The sequence below is a fragment of the Canariomyces notabilis genome (genome assembly GCF_033297395.1).
Source record: "Canariomyces notabilis strain CBS 508.74 unplaced genomic scaffold N656scaffold_32, whole genome shotgun sequence".
NCBI classification, from domain to species: Eukaryota; Fungi; Ascomycota; class Sordariomycetes; order Sordariales; family Chaetomiaceae; genus Canariomyces; species Canariomyces notabilis.
In genome coordinates this window covers 15,124-28,663 of record NW_027041854.1, presented here as the reverse complement: position 1 = coordinate 28,663, position 13,540 = coordinate 15,124, and the positions used below count along the sequence as shown (strand labels likewise).

The 13,540-nt window shown below is 52.4% G+C and overlaps 5 protein-coding genes and 1 non-coding gene across 6 annotated transcripts; 5 read left to right on the top strand and 1 right to left on the bottom strand.

Annotated features, from left to right (window-relative positions):
- The first annotated feature begins 65 nt into the window (after window positions 1-65).
- Window positions 66-157, top strand: N656DRAFT_t131. The gene has a single exon. It is a non-coding gene; the product is annotated as a tRNA-Pro (tRNA).
- Window positions 158-2,348: 2,191 nt separating this feature from the next.
- On the top strand, window positions 2,349-3,520 carry N656DRAFT_784126 (uncharacterized protein). The gene has a single exon (XM_064816095.1). It carries the CDS (start codon window positions 2,675-2,677, stop codon window positions 3,026-3,028), a length of 354 nt encoding a protein of 117 aa, XP_064665949.1. The 5' UTR covers window positions 2,349-2,674; the 3' UTR covers window positions 3,029-3,520.
- Window positions 3,521-4,594: 1,074 nt separating this feature from the next.
- N656DRAFT_426557 (uncharacterized protein) lies at window positions 4,595-5,434 on the top strand. Its single transcript, XM_064809616.1, has one exon. It carries the CDS (start codon window positions 4,637-4,639, stop codon window positions 5,078-5,080), a length of 444 nt encoding a protein of 147 aa, XP_064665948.1. The 5' UTR covers window positions 4,595-4,636; the 3' UTR covers window positions 5,081-5,434.
- A 1,462-nt stretch (window positions 5,435-6,896) lies between these two features.
- Window positions 6,897-7,123, top strand: N656DRAFT_801768 (uncharacterized protein; the record flags this gene model as incomplete). The annotated part of the gene is made up of 2 exons (XM_064818163.1): window positions 6,897-6,972; window positions 7,029-7,123. 2 exons carry the CDS (start codon window positions 6,897-6,899, stop codon window positions 7,121-7,123), a joined length of 171 nt encoding a protein of 56 aa, XP_064665947.1.
- A 2,429-nt stretch (window positions 7,124-9,552) lies between these two features.
- Window positions 9,553-10,421, bottom strand: N656DRAFT_426804 (uncharacterized protein). The gene has a single exon (XM_064809617.1). The coding sequence runs from the start codon at window positions 10,066-10,068 to the stop codon at window positions 9,601-9,603; it is 468 nt and encodes a 155-aa protein (XP_064665946.1). The 5' UTR covers window positions 10,069-10,421; the 3' UTR covers window positions 9,553-9,600.
- A 353-nt stretch (window positions 10,422-10,774) lies between these two features.
- Window positions 10,775-13,540, top strand: N656DRAFT_686568 (uncharacterized protein; the record flags this gene model as incomplete). Its single annotated transcript, XM_064810624.1, has 3 exons — window positions 10,775-11,273; window positions 11,321-12,942; window positions 13,076-13,540. Coding segments are annotated over 3 exons (2,586 nt in total), but the record flags the coding sequence as incomplete, so codon positions are not given.

Below are 13,540 nucleotides of genomic sequence, written 5' to 3'. Positions count from 1 at the left end.
GCGTTGTCGCCTTCGCGCTGCCGTTCTCTTCAAACTGACAATACGAGCCGAAGAAGCATCTGATTGGCTTGGTGGTCTAGTGGTATGATTCTCGCTTAGGGAGAACCCTATAGCCTTGTGTTGCGAGAGGTCCCGGGTTCAATCCCCGGCCAAGCCCCTGAAACATTGATTGATTTTTGCTAGATCATTATGACCTCCTTTTTGTCTTTTTCACTAATAACGTATGCGATCAGATAATGACTCTGAATGCATGGTGCAATAGCTTGTAATGAAAGCCATAACAGTAGTCTCCTGCATTCGTGCGGGTAATCGTCGATTGTCTAGCCAGACGCCGCCTTCAGCCCTTCACGCAGTACGGAGTATGGAGTATGGTGATCATGATTCCCTGGTAGTTCTACTAGTAGTATGAAGCGAGCTTTTAGAATCGGGTCACGTAGACGCGAACGGAGTTGCGAGTGTTGTAAAGCAGGGAGTCATACCTAGCGCCAATTCGGGTCAGCGAGGTGCCATTGGAGACACTACTACTGTTCAGCTAGACTTTGCGCTGTTGGGCCTTCGAATGGATCTCACCGACTCTGCAATATCTCGGAGACCTTTACCTAAATGAATAAGGGATGATGAAGGGCTGTAAGTACCTACTTAGCTACTAATACGAGATTCAGCTCAAAGCGTTCCAGGGGTCAGTTCACTGTGATATCGGCTCTGATATTAGGCAAATGTATAGTATAGAATTAGGCAAATGTATAGTATAGAACTGGTAATCAATGACTATGACTATATAGCATCTTGAGTTTCAATTGGAGATTAGCCACCAGAGAGTCATAGGTCCTTGAGATGTGTAACGGTTGTAATCCCCTTTCTCTTTTCAACAGACAAAAGGTAATACACGAGGAGCTTACAGCTGGCGCTCAGCCCGCCGAGCGGAGTCCAACCTAAGTGTGTATCTACTAGTAATCAAGAGTAGATCGCCTAATCATCACCCTCCTGCTCCCATGGAAGAAGTCGACCCAACCAACATCAAGGCTGAGCGTACCAAATAGATCGGAGTATACACAGACAGTTAATCTCAACTTTAATCAGTGATAGGTATCACGATTCGGTATCACATAAAACACTATGCGATAGTCAACGATCGGCTATCAAGGTTCAGGGGCACTCACTCACTGCGCGACTTGAAGTTCTGAGATCCATCCATAGGTTCGTAAGGTGTTCCACAACGCCAACGGATACCAGACCTGGACAAAAAGCTGTACACTGTCCGCTCCGAACGTCTAGACTCTCAAATGAGCAATATAAGCACTTTGAAGAAGCCACTGCATGCGTGTGGACTACTGATACCAGTGTTGCCGCATCTTTTCTCATGTCATCTAAACCCCAAGAGTATCCCTGACTCAAATGTCAAGTCGTGACTCTCCCGGCGGCCTCGTTTCATTCATGTTGTCAAAATCCGGACCTGAATTTTGGTCTACTGTCTGGTCGACTTTTGTCATGTGTCCGGCCACGGCCGTGGCTCGGCGGCAGTTGTTGGTTGTTGGTTGAGAGCATGCAGAAGCGAGTGGCTACCATGAGGCCGAGACTTTGTGAAACGCCAAGTTTCTTTGTTCTCTTGCATGGAGTGTAGTTACACCCACATTAAAATGCCCAGTAAGAAGGGGGAAGACAGACGGTAGATCCGCCGGCCGAAAAGTCAGACTCAGATGTTCGTATCCTAGAAATGATGGCGGCCTCTCGTGTACAATACCAACTGGGAGACAAGTATATAGGGAGGCATGCTTCCCTGTCATGCTTGTATCCTCCCCAAGTTCATAATTTCGCTTTCGTTGATCGAGTCTTGATGCAAGATACCCGTTGACTGACTCAGAACTACTGATCATCATTTCTCAGGGAGGGAGATGGATCGCTCCAGGTCCGGATTCCTTCTCACTCCCCCTCCCGAGCCAGACTACCATTTCCGCGAGCATACTGAAGTCGACTCCGATCGCAACAAGCATCCTGAGGCCGGTCTCAGGAAAGACCATGAAGCCGACGGTCTCAGGGAGAGCCCTGGCACTTGCCCAATAAGCCCCGTTGGGTTCGCAACGCACTCGAACCTTGAGCCTCTCACGCCTCCTCATGGTATCGACAATACGCTCCGCAATGTGGATGCCGGCCTCCTTTACCCGCGCGATCTATCTTCATTGAATGTCGGAAGCTCTTCTTCGGACCACCAAGCGAGCTCGCGTCCGTAGAACGCGGGCAGCGACCCATCACGCAACACTGATGGCGGATTTGTCAACTTCTGTCCGCCCGCCAGTCTGGGGAATACCTCGATTCTCGTAGACAAGACCGATGCTCCGTGGGGGGTTGTGACTGTCGCTCAAAGCAGTGTCCGTTTGGAGCCGGATGCTGTGACCCTAGTCGCAAGCAAGTCCTCCAAGACCGAGGGGATTCCCAAATCGGACTCATCCGACAATCTTCAATCGTCACAGGTTAGAACTTCCCTCGCCTTATTACCAATCCGGGTCCCTATCGTAGCTCCCATGCCGATCGCACCCGTGGTACCTTCCGCGTGCAGCCACCATTGACAACCGGACGCCAGTTCTCCCTAACCGACCTCCCGGATACCGACCCAGTCCGCCGGGTCCAAGCCGCCAAGGTGCGCACCCAGGCCAGGGCCATCCCGGGGCCCGGCGACATGCCGTCAGGAAATCGCAGCTTTCCGCACTACTTCGGAAACAGAGAGCGACTGCCGCTCAACAACGAGCCGCCGCTCATCGAGCACCCGCTCACCCCGGACAAGCCGTACGAGCGGGACAGCAACCCCGGCTCGGCCCGCATCATCACCAACTGGTGGGATCGCTCGACGCCCGAAGTCGTCTATCACGATCCTCTGACTCCCCCGCTGCCGGGTGCTACATATCCCCCGTTCAAGATGGCAAATTATCGTCCCGCCTCGAGAGACGGGGTGGAAGGCTCGGAGGCCGCCGCCCCGAACGACGAGCTGGGCCGCACCGGTTTGGCAACGCTTCGAAGGTCCACGTCGCTCTAGACAGAAGCTGAGAACGTCAACTGGTTTGTCAATGGTTGGAAGATTGGGATGAAGGCAAACAGATTGTCAAGGGCTGAAGGTTGGAAGAGAATGGTCTAATTGCTACTCCGCATCAGCGATTGGAATCCAGGGAACAGACTGCTAAGCTGAAGTGTGGGATAATGGGAACGAATCCTGAAGATCAAACTGCTATATACTGCACATCAAGTCAGCGTCTCTGTTGCAACAGGATGCCGAATAATCAAACCAATGATATAGAGGATCTCTCGCCGCACCGTAGTCTTTTCTCACTACACCGTAGTTCCACATACTGCTGCATTTTCCACCACACCCCCTTCCTTTCAAGTAATACTACCACCTTCAATCTTCCACTTCAATCTTCCAATTCAATCTTCCACTTCAATCTTCCACTTCAATCCTCCATTCTCTCTATATATAGCGATAGCGACTGGAACTGCGATACAGCGACAGCGACTGCAATACAGAGACTGCAACAGCGACAGCGATAGCGATAGCGATAGCGATAGCGACAACGATAGCGACTACAATATAGCAATAGCGATATAGCGACAGCGATAGCGATATAGCAATAGCGATAGCGATAGCGATAGCGATAGCGATAGCGATAGCGATAGTGATAGCGATAGCGATAGCGATAGCGACTGTAATATAGCGATAGCGATATAGCAACAGCGACTATAATATAGCGACAGCGACTATGACTGCGATCTAGCGACTGTAATAGGGATAGCGATAGTGGTACTAGTAGGATAGCCTCCAAGCTAACGACGCTAACAACAATATTGTAAACAATGTTGTTGCTAGCGAAGGAGGATAGAATATAGGGTAGGGCTAGGGTAGGGTGTAGGGTAGACTGTAGGGTAGGGTGTAGATTAGTTAGATAGCTTTGTTTAGGTAAGAAAATCGTATACGATTCTACGAAGATAATATTAAATAGCTAGATTTATGTGACGAATCTCGGTCCCCTACCACTGAAAGGGACGCCTCAGACTGAAGGTTGACTTGAACGGGGTGAGGTTCGGTAGAGCCAAAGGGTCTACAACAAGTGCACAAGCAAGTGTTCACACAGTAGTAAAGACAACTGCTTGCATTGCTTACTGGAGAACCTTCTGAAGGTCCTCCTAACGAGTGACTATCTAGCTAGTATATATAATCCTTGTTTCACTATGCCCTGGCGACTATCACCAGTGACTGTTCTGTATTCACTGTTGATACTCCGTTGTCGACAGTGATTTCCCATTATCACTAGTGACGGCTTGATCTTGGCAGTGATAATCCTCTGATTGGTCCGTTGAATGATTGGTCGCCAGACGTCCCGCGGACCCGGCTGCAGCCCCTCGGGCTGCCAACAATGGTCATTCCATGACAATTTAGCTCAATTGAGCTTAGTTATATTATACTCAATTGAGAGTATAACAGTATATTGTAGGCAGTATAGTAGTTGGCGCCGAATGTGGAAGGCGGTGTAGGAACTACAGTGTAGTGAGAAAAATGCTATGGTGCGGCGAGAGATCCTTATGATATAACCATCAAACTACCTATATAGCGACTTGGAATACTGGATAGTCACATGTGTTTGCATTAGTAATGCAGAACATGCTGTTGCATCCGCCGGGTTTGGCGGCCCTCCCATCGGGTATAGCGCTGCGTCAGACTCGTGTGCTCGCACGGCCCGGCTACGCCCGCAACATAAATACGAGCCGATCCTCTCTGATGTCGCTTTGTTGTACTCTCGACTTCTTCCTTCATTCCTCTCCCTTTTCCTTCACTCGGCCCCTGCCTCCTGATAATGCGCTCGTCGCCAATACCTCTCTGATCGCTCATTTCGCCAAGGCGGCCGCGTTTCCCTACCGACCACCCTTTGCCTTCCCCTCTTTCCGTCGCCTCAGAGCCTCGCCTATCGCCTCTCGCGGAGTACTTGCGCTGTTTGGCAGCTATTTCCCCGGAGCCCTTCTCCTTACCGCTTGCGTTCCGGCCCATTCTCATTACGGCTTTCACTCGCCTTATTCTAAAATTTCAACTCGACTCTGAGCTTCATCTACACTAAGCGATCGAAATCCGCCTGCTCTCTGCCATCCAGGATGCCTCCCTTTGTCCGTGGCGGGCAACGTCGCGTCTGCCTGGTAGGTCCCCTGTAAGAGCGGTTTGCAATGCATGCTGATTCTGACCAGTCACAAAAATGCCGCAGATGTCAACTGCGTCCGATATAGAGACACTGACCTCCAGATGCAGACATTCCCAATTTGCTAGGTACGAAGACGCCTCCTAGATAATCTCGTATTCGGACCGAATGTTGGCGCAGCTACAGCGGAGCCTGCAAGAGATGGTTACAAGAAGGGCATGTTCGCGTTCTAATTGACTGTGATCTGTTTCTGGGTTACACGCCGTGATTCAGCCTGCGGCGGACGGGGATAGAAAGGCCGAGCCGACAACGAGCCCTTGACGCGGTCCAATGGGGACGAGTTCCAAAGAGATACAGGAGGGCCGTTCGGCTCAACTCTGGTCTCGACATCAAGCTTCCTCTCCCTTTGGAGCCACCCAACACTTGCTTTGTTTCTCCCAGTCAGCGACGTCTCGTTTCATCCATTCCCCTCCACTCTGCTTTCCAGGGTGCCTCATTTCATCCGTAGGATCAGAATCCATGCCTGCCTGGCAGATCCTCGGCCCCCTCGTTCCCGCGTGCAATTTACAAGACCTGCATGTCCTGGCCAGTCAGAAAACTGCCGCAGGTATCGATTTCAACACATGCGGAGACACCAGGGGGCCTCCTCTCGCTTGGATGCAGAGCGTCTCGGCGTGCAGATCGCAGAACAATCGGACCGAATGCCAGCGCAGCTATGGTGGGGGATGCAGGTAACATTTCTGGGCCACACGCCGGCCGCAGCGAACAGAGATGGCAAGGCCGAGTCAAGGAGGCCGATGCGGCCGCCGAAACGATGATGTGGCCTTGCTGGCGCCGCTGCCTTCGCTTCACCGATGGCGAGGCAGATCGGGTTCGATGGCGCGTGTGAGACTGCCTGGGGAGATTCTGCCTTGCCATGGGTAGTACTAGAAACCGGACGACATGAAGGAGGCGTATGCAGACGGACGTAGGAAGGCGTTACAGGAGACGATGCGCCAACCCCCGCTTCGGCTGAGCCGCTCTCGGCAACCCCTAGCAACGTCATGGACCACGGGGCCTCAGGGCAAGGGCCGTGATACGTGGCGATACGATGTCCTGCGACGGCTCCCTTTTCCTGGGCCCTCTCCTTTCTTTCTCGGCAATTGCATGATTGGCAGAGTTGCGAGGGACTGGTGAATCGATATTCCGTTCCTCTCCGCACCATACTGGGGAACCGCATGGAACGAGACGTTTCACGGCCGAGCACGTTCCTCATTGCGAACAGGGGTTGGGAATTTGGTGACGACGGAGAGCGCGAGGCCTGGCTCTTTGCCAATTCAGCGATCGGGTCCGCCCTTCCTCGGCACACAGATATATTTCGTACGTTCCCCGACACTATAGGAATACGAAGGTGAATAGCTTGCATACCAAACACTTCCGGGACCATTCTTCCTAAATCTTTGACATCTTCTGCAATTCACTAGCGCGCATTATCACTAGTAGCGAGATGGCAATAGTCTGCCTCGATAACTAGGTCTTTTACAACTCCCCTGTGGCGGTAGGCCCTTGCCCTGCGAATCGCGGGCTTCTCCTTCGGAAGGGGGAACCCTGTTCCTTTCCTTCCGCCGCCGCCACAACAGGATGCGCATGATTCTCGACATGGTGGTGGAGCTGAAGTTGTAGAACAATGCGATCCTGATCCCTGATAGCGAGTCCGATGACGATTCTGACGATGGCCGATCCGACATGTCTTTCGTGTTGCTTGACGAGCTCGTCGCTGCTGCATCCAAAAAGCTTGAATCTAGCGGTGTTGCTAGTGTAGGTATGTACCTAAATTTCCTTTCCCGGGTAGGCGAGTTTGCTAATATGCCTATGTAGGCGAAAGTCCCGATACTGTTCCCGACGATATCGACGTATTAAAGCCTTCGGTCACTAGTGAGCCTGGCCTAGACGATGAGGTTGTAGACGAGTAGCAATAGAGAGATAGCCTAGGGCCTTCTCTAGAGACGTTGTCTGACTCTCCCTGGCCGTCCGGAAAGCCGTGCGGAACGACGTCGAATCACGACGGTTCTATATGCCTTGGTAGCGAGAATGGGATAGGCCGTTCCCATTTTCCTTCGCGGTGATCCGGTAGAAACGTGCTGCTTAGTTGCAATCTATGTTGGACCCTTATAGTCCACGCCTAGCTACCTCTAGTCTTGGGTTTGAGTTACAGTAGCAATCCGATAGCCATTGCCTTTCTTAGTACTATGATCGCTGCGGCGATAGTAGTTAGAAGGGTAACCCAGAGCACCATCATCTGATCCTAGATGATAGCGAAGAGCGGGCACGAACACCTACACTGCCGGATGACAAAGAGTACTACTGAGCTCGAACTAGCGGATACTGAGCCACGCCTTCGGCCCTAGAGCCTATACAACGTCGCCTCCAGCCGTGGGGTTGATCTACAACTGAGGTCCGCCAGCTGCCGCCTCTCGCAACACCCTGATTACCATGACGACAGCAATCCAGCGAGTGACGGAGAACGCCATCCTCTCCTTCCGGAAGACAGAGAGTAGGATGAGGATGGCACCCCCGCCCTCCAAAACCATCGAGCTGTGTCCAAATCGACTAGTGAGAAGACAATGCAGCAGTAGAGCAACCTGGCTCTGGCGATAGAAGCTTCGCCGGTGAAGTCTGCGGGGATTCTCCCCACCCCCGACACTAGGGCGATGCGTCGGAAACATGTGTTGTTCGGCCGCGACGTGAAGCAAGGCTCTGGAACAACGAGGGCTAGTACCACCGAATTGCCCGACGTGAAGAAGGTCAACCTTTAGCAGTACCCCGGTCGTTGTCGACAGCGGCGTCATTGCGATACTGATAGCAAGGAGGACTGCTTCCCTAGTGTGGAAAGTGACGTCAAGCAAGGCAAAGATGGGGATGTCATTCAGCCGCCACAAGGGAAGCGCCGCAAGGTAAACAGAGCGCCCATGAGGCAGGCACCTCTTCGCAGAACCTCCCTATCGCTACAGGCTCAACAACCATCACCAAGCCAAGGTCCAAAGCGCCGCCAAAGCCAGCGCAGGAATTCCGGGCCGCAATTTTCAGGGGCGTCTGCTTTGGAAGAGGGGGCACTTGAATCCGATTTCGCAAGCTTTGAGGAATGGCCACTTGAAGCGGTCCTCAAGCGCGTTTGGGTGGGCAGGGCAGCGACGTTTCAGGTGGAGTTCACGTGGAATCCTTGTACGAATTATGGGCAACATGACCGCGTACTAGAAATCCCGCGGCGCAAGTCACTAGGAGGGAGGTATTCCTCGACGGCACGTGCTCTCTCTTCAAGAGTTGCCCCTACGACTAAGAAGGTTCAAGGCGACGAGTATTATAACGTCGAGGAGATTTTGATGTAGCGACAGGGAAAAACGGGACTGGAGTACCTGGTCAAGTGGGCAGGGTGTGGGAAGAAGCACAATTCTTGGGAACCCACTGCCCATTTCGAGAAATGCCCCGAGGTGCTAGAGGCATTCCACCAGAAGGTGCAATTGTCCACGACTCCTTCTATGTAAATTCCAAACAGAACTTCACGCAGCGCGCCTTATAGTCGTTGGTAGATGAAATAGAGTAGATAATTTATACATTCTTCACGTGACGTTTATATATGCTATCTTCCAGCTAGTGAGAACATTGGGAAGTAGTGCTTGAAAAGCCCTTTGTTAAGAAAATATAGGACCGTGATATCTCAGCGGCAAAAAGAAGTACCGAGTGGCAGAAAAGGTACGTACCAATTGGCAGAAAAGATACATACCAAGTGGCAGAAAAGGTACGTACCAAGTGGCAGAAAGGTACGTACCAAGTGGAGAACTCAACCTCTTGCCACCGTACGTATCTCCAATCTGGATTCCAGACTCACCGTCGCCACCACCGTCTCTACTGAATTGATCGTCTGATCTCTGATGAGGATCTCACGATGTACAACTGCCTCGGTGAATACATTGCCGACGTGGACCCTTGCATGGCCCCCCATCCTGACATCCTTGGTGGAGTTCCTTCCCGCGATTGTGTCGATCTTCTGTGCGTACTCCCGGCACCGTGATCTTCTGCGCTGCTGCCTTGACCAGGGCAACTTCGCTTCGTCCCTGCAGATTACTCTGATACGGTCTGGGTTCCTGGCTTCCTTCACTACTGCGGCGCAACGCCAGTTTCCTTGGCTCTCGTGTGTCTGGATCTCTGCCTCGATTGCCCTCCTTATGTCTGCAACTTGGAGTCTCCCTTTCTCTCTTTCCTCTACTCTAGACGTATCGACCGTGCAGAACAGTGTATCCGTCAAGGTCGTTGGCGTTGTGTTCGACAAGGAGATAGTTCGCAGTCCACTTGATTGACTTGCTGGCAGCGTGCGAGCAACTTCTGCATTAAACACCCTCGGACTCGTTTGAGTTGTATGGAGAAGGGCTGCGTTTTGTGCAACGGTGCCTATTTAGTCTCGGACTTGTCTCAATTCCTCAGAGAGCTGCTGAAGCACGTCTTGCTGTTTGCTGACCATATCGCGGGCTTGTCTCAGCTCTTCACAGAGCCGTTGGATCGCGTCTTGCTGCTTGCTGACCACGTTGCACAGTTCGCAAATCATGTTTCGTTGCTCGGTAATTGTCTCGCGTGTCTTGTTTTGCTGTTCATTAATTGCCTCTAGAAGGGTCTGGAGCGCTGTTTTACCCGCTTCAGCCTGGCCATTGGTTCCGCTCCCGCTTCCCAATCCGGGTGTTCCTTTCGATGCGGTACTCGGCGTAATACTATTTATGGTTCTTCTCGACGTGGTGGCCACATCCTCAACTGACTGCATCGCTTCGCGGACTTTCGCGCTCGGTTTTATTGCGCGACTCGGTCGTTTCGGCAAGATTGAGCGGTCGGCCTCCTCGATCACTGCCGCGGGTTGTGCCGACGCCGCCATCTCACGATCACTTCCTAGGTAGGTCCTCCCTTAGAGAAAAATCCCAAGGAATTAGTGTTGCACTCAAATAGCCACAGTTTTCCCCAATGCCCTATGGGCAAGCCCGCGACACCACCGAAAGCACCTGTTCCGCGAGGCCACGTGATAAGCTGGCGGCTGCTAAAAGAGAAACTCTCCTTGCACTCCTTACCGAGTACCGACCGGCTCGAGCGCGGCAGATCAAGGCCTTTGACGGGCCAAGACGCGTCTATCTTCCACAACGGAAGGCGACCACTCATCCCCTGGCAGCCGATGGCCGAAGCTGGCGCGGCGACTAGTTAAAGCTCACCAGAGCAATCATCCGCGGCGTGATCCTCAACCAATAGCTTCGTCGGGCACAGAGCCGCTTCGCTGATGCACGTCGAGCAAGCGCTCGTCAGTAGCGGCTCGCTCTGCGCTTCTCTATTGGCTCATGTCAAGCAACGCGCGGGCGCGAAGCGCGGGGCGGTCAGGATGCCCAAAATGTTGCAGCCCACCCCCTCATCAATCGACTCTGCCTTGTCGATTGCGATTTTCAGAACAAAGTCTGCCATGCCTATCTGAGGCTGTCTGGTTGACCAACTTCTGAAACGCTTTTTTTTTTTTGCGTGTTTACACTGGTACGACACGGGTTTACCATACCTAACCAAGCTGAGAGTCTAACTACATTGTCGTAGGAACTGGAGACATGTCTGGCGCCGAGATCATGGGCCTCATCTCTGGCATCATCGCTATTGTCGATGCGACTACGAAGGTTTACGCCGCCGCCAACAATGCTTCGGGCCTCCCACAAGCCTTCCGCGATGTTGCTATGCGGCTCCCTTTGGTCCACGAAACCCTCGAAACCGTCTCAAGACACCTGAACACCACCAGCCCCGACGAGAACTCCTGCAAAGCAATAAGCCGTATCTTACAACGCTGTGAGAACAGGGTAACACAACTAGAGAAAATATTTGGGGATGTTATCCCGCAGGCTGATGCCTCGAGAATGGAGCGATACCTGGTTGCCGCCCGCACCTTAGGCAAAGAAGGCACAGTGGAATCGCTTATGAAGGGCATACTAGAGGATATCCAGCTTTTGGCCAGTAGTCGCGTGATGGAGCTGGCGACAAAGGCTAGTAGTATTCCATCGCTGATACGGAAAGCGATAGAAGAAGCGTCTGCAATTCCGCCATCACTGCCAGACGGTATCTCTCCCGGACCGACTTTTGAAGACGTCTCTAATACCGAACAGGTATATACTCATCCACGGCGTGTGAAGCCGAACGAAACGTCCTACTCAAGGAGCTAAAGTGGACCGATCCCACCATCGACAAACTACGCATTGAAAGAACAAAGGGTGGGCTACACGAAGCTTCGTCCAGCTGGATTCTCTCCCATCCCAGTTACCTGAAGTGGCAAGACGGCGAAACCAAGCTGCTCTGGATCAAGGGCGCTGCCGGCAAGGGCAAGACGATGCTGTTGATTACCATCATCAAGCAACTTCAATCTCAGATCAGACTTGACCGCCCCATCGCCAACTCGTCCTTGTCGTTCTTCTTCTGCCAGAATACCGATAACCGCTTAAACAATGCAGTCGCCGTTCTCAAAGGGCTCATATACCTCTTGCTGGTCCAGGACGTCAGTCTCGTTTCGTACCTCAAGAGTGACTGCGACCGGATGGGCAAGGGCATCTTCGATGTCACTAACAACAGTGCCAATGCCTTTGACGCGCTGTCCAATGTGTTCAGGCAGATGATCCAGCACTCGCGGTCGGATACTGTGTACTTAGCTGTTGACGCTCTCGATGAATGTGAAGACGGTCTGCCGGACCTCCTTAGCCTGGTTAGAGAAACTGCCTTCCAAGAAAATCGTCTTAAGTGGATCTTAACGAGCCGTAACCGGGTCGACATTGACGGAAACCTCGCGCTTGAGAACCCGGGAGCGAAGTTAAGCCTGGAGGTGAACTCGGAAGCCGTGTCCCAGGCGATCGAAACTTACATCATTCACAAGGTAGCCCAAGTTTCATCACTTCGATCCAGCCCTGTCCAGCGAACCATTGTTCAACAAATGCTGCTCGAGAAGGCTGAGGGTACCTTTTTATGGGTTGATCTAGTATTGCGATCTATCCATACTGCCTTGGCCGATGATGCTATTCGCCGTGTCGACGAGACACCGCCAGGCCTACCGGCGCTTTACGATCGGATGATGGGAGATATTGACAAGTCTACGAGTGACTACCGAGACTCGTGTCTTGCTGTGCTTTCAGTCGCAACTTTAGCGTACCGCCCTCTCCACATCCTCGAGCTCAAAACGATAGCTGGGCTCGGGTACGAAATCGCTGATCTGGAGAGGATTGTCGACATGTGCGGTTCCTTTCTCACGCTGATGGACAACCACGTCTATCCGATTCACCAATCGGCCAAGGACTACCTAGTCAGTGACACCGCCGTCAATAAGGTTTTCCCGTCTGGGAAACACGCTGTTCAGCGCAGCATTGTCGACAGATCAATTGCGGCGATGGGGAAAATACTACAGCGAGATGTGTATCAGTTGGTGCATCCAGGAGTGCTCACCCGTGACGTGCAGGCGCGGCCACCCACAGAAGATCCTTTACTTCCAGTGGGATACTCCTGTACATACTGGATCGACCATGTCTGTGAAGCCGATAAGGCCGACTTACAAGGCTCCCGACGTTACCGGGTAGCAAACACTTTCAGGCGGTATGTCGCAGGATCAAAGAAGAGCATCCGAATAAGAGACTTGATTAAGGCGTTCTTCCACGACCACTTCCTTCACTGGCTTGAAGCGTTGAGCCTCCTCGGCGTTACCTCGAATGGAGTCCTCTCTCTTGCTAGGCTTAGAACTATCGTCGAAGTAAGTTCTGACTTTCTGCTACTTTGAACAGCAGATAACTAAGTCCCTAGGTTAGGCAAGGATGGACGATTTTATGAATCTTGTCGAAGACTCATATCGGTTCATTTTACTGAACCGGTGGATTATCGAACAGGCGCCACTGCAGACATACATATCAGCATTGCTCTTTACTCCCGTTGACAGTATCATCCGTCGAATGTTTGTCAAAGAAGAGCCCCGTTGGGTGCTAACAAAGCCGGTGGTCGAGAAAATCTGGAGTCGATGTCTTCAAACATTTGTGGGCCACAGCGGTTCGGTTTGGTCGGTAGCATTCTCCCCGGACGGCAGCCGAATCACATCTGGATCGGGCGATGATACCGTCCGCATCTGGGATGCCAAGTCGGGCAAGGAGGTACAGAAGCTCAAGGGCCACAGCGGTTCGGTTCGGTCGGTAGCATTTTCCCCGGACGGCAGCCGAATCGCATCTGGATCGGACGATGATACCGTCCGCATCTGGGATGCCAAGTCGGGCAAGGAGGTACAGAAGCTCAAGGGCCACAGCAGTTGGGTTCGGTCGGTAGCATTCTCCCTGGACGGCAGCCGAATCGCATCTGGATCG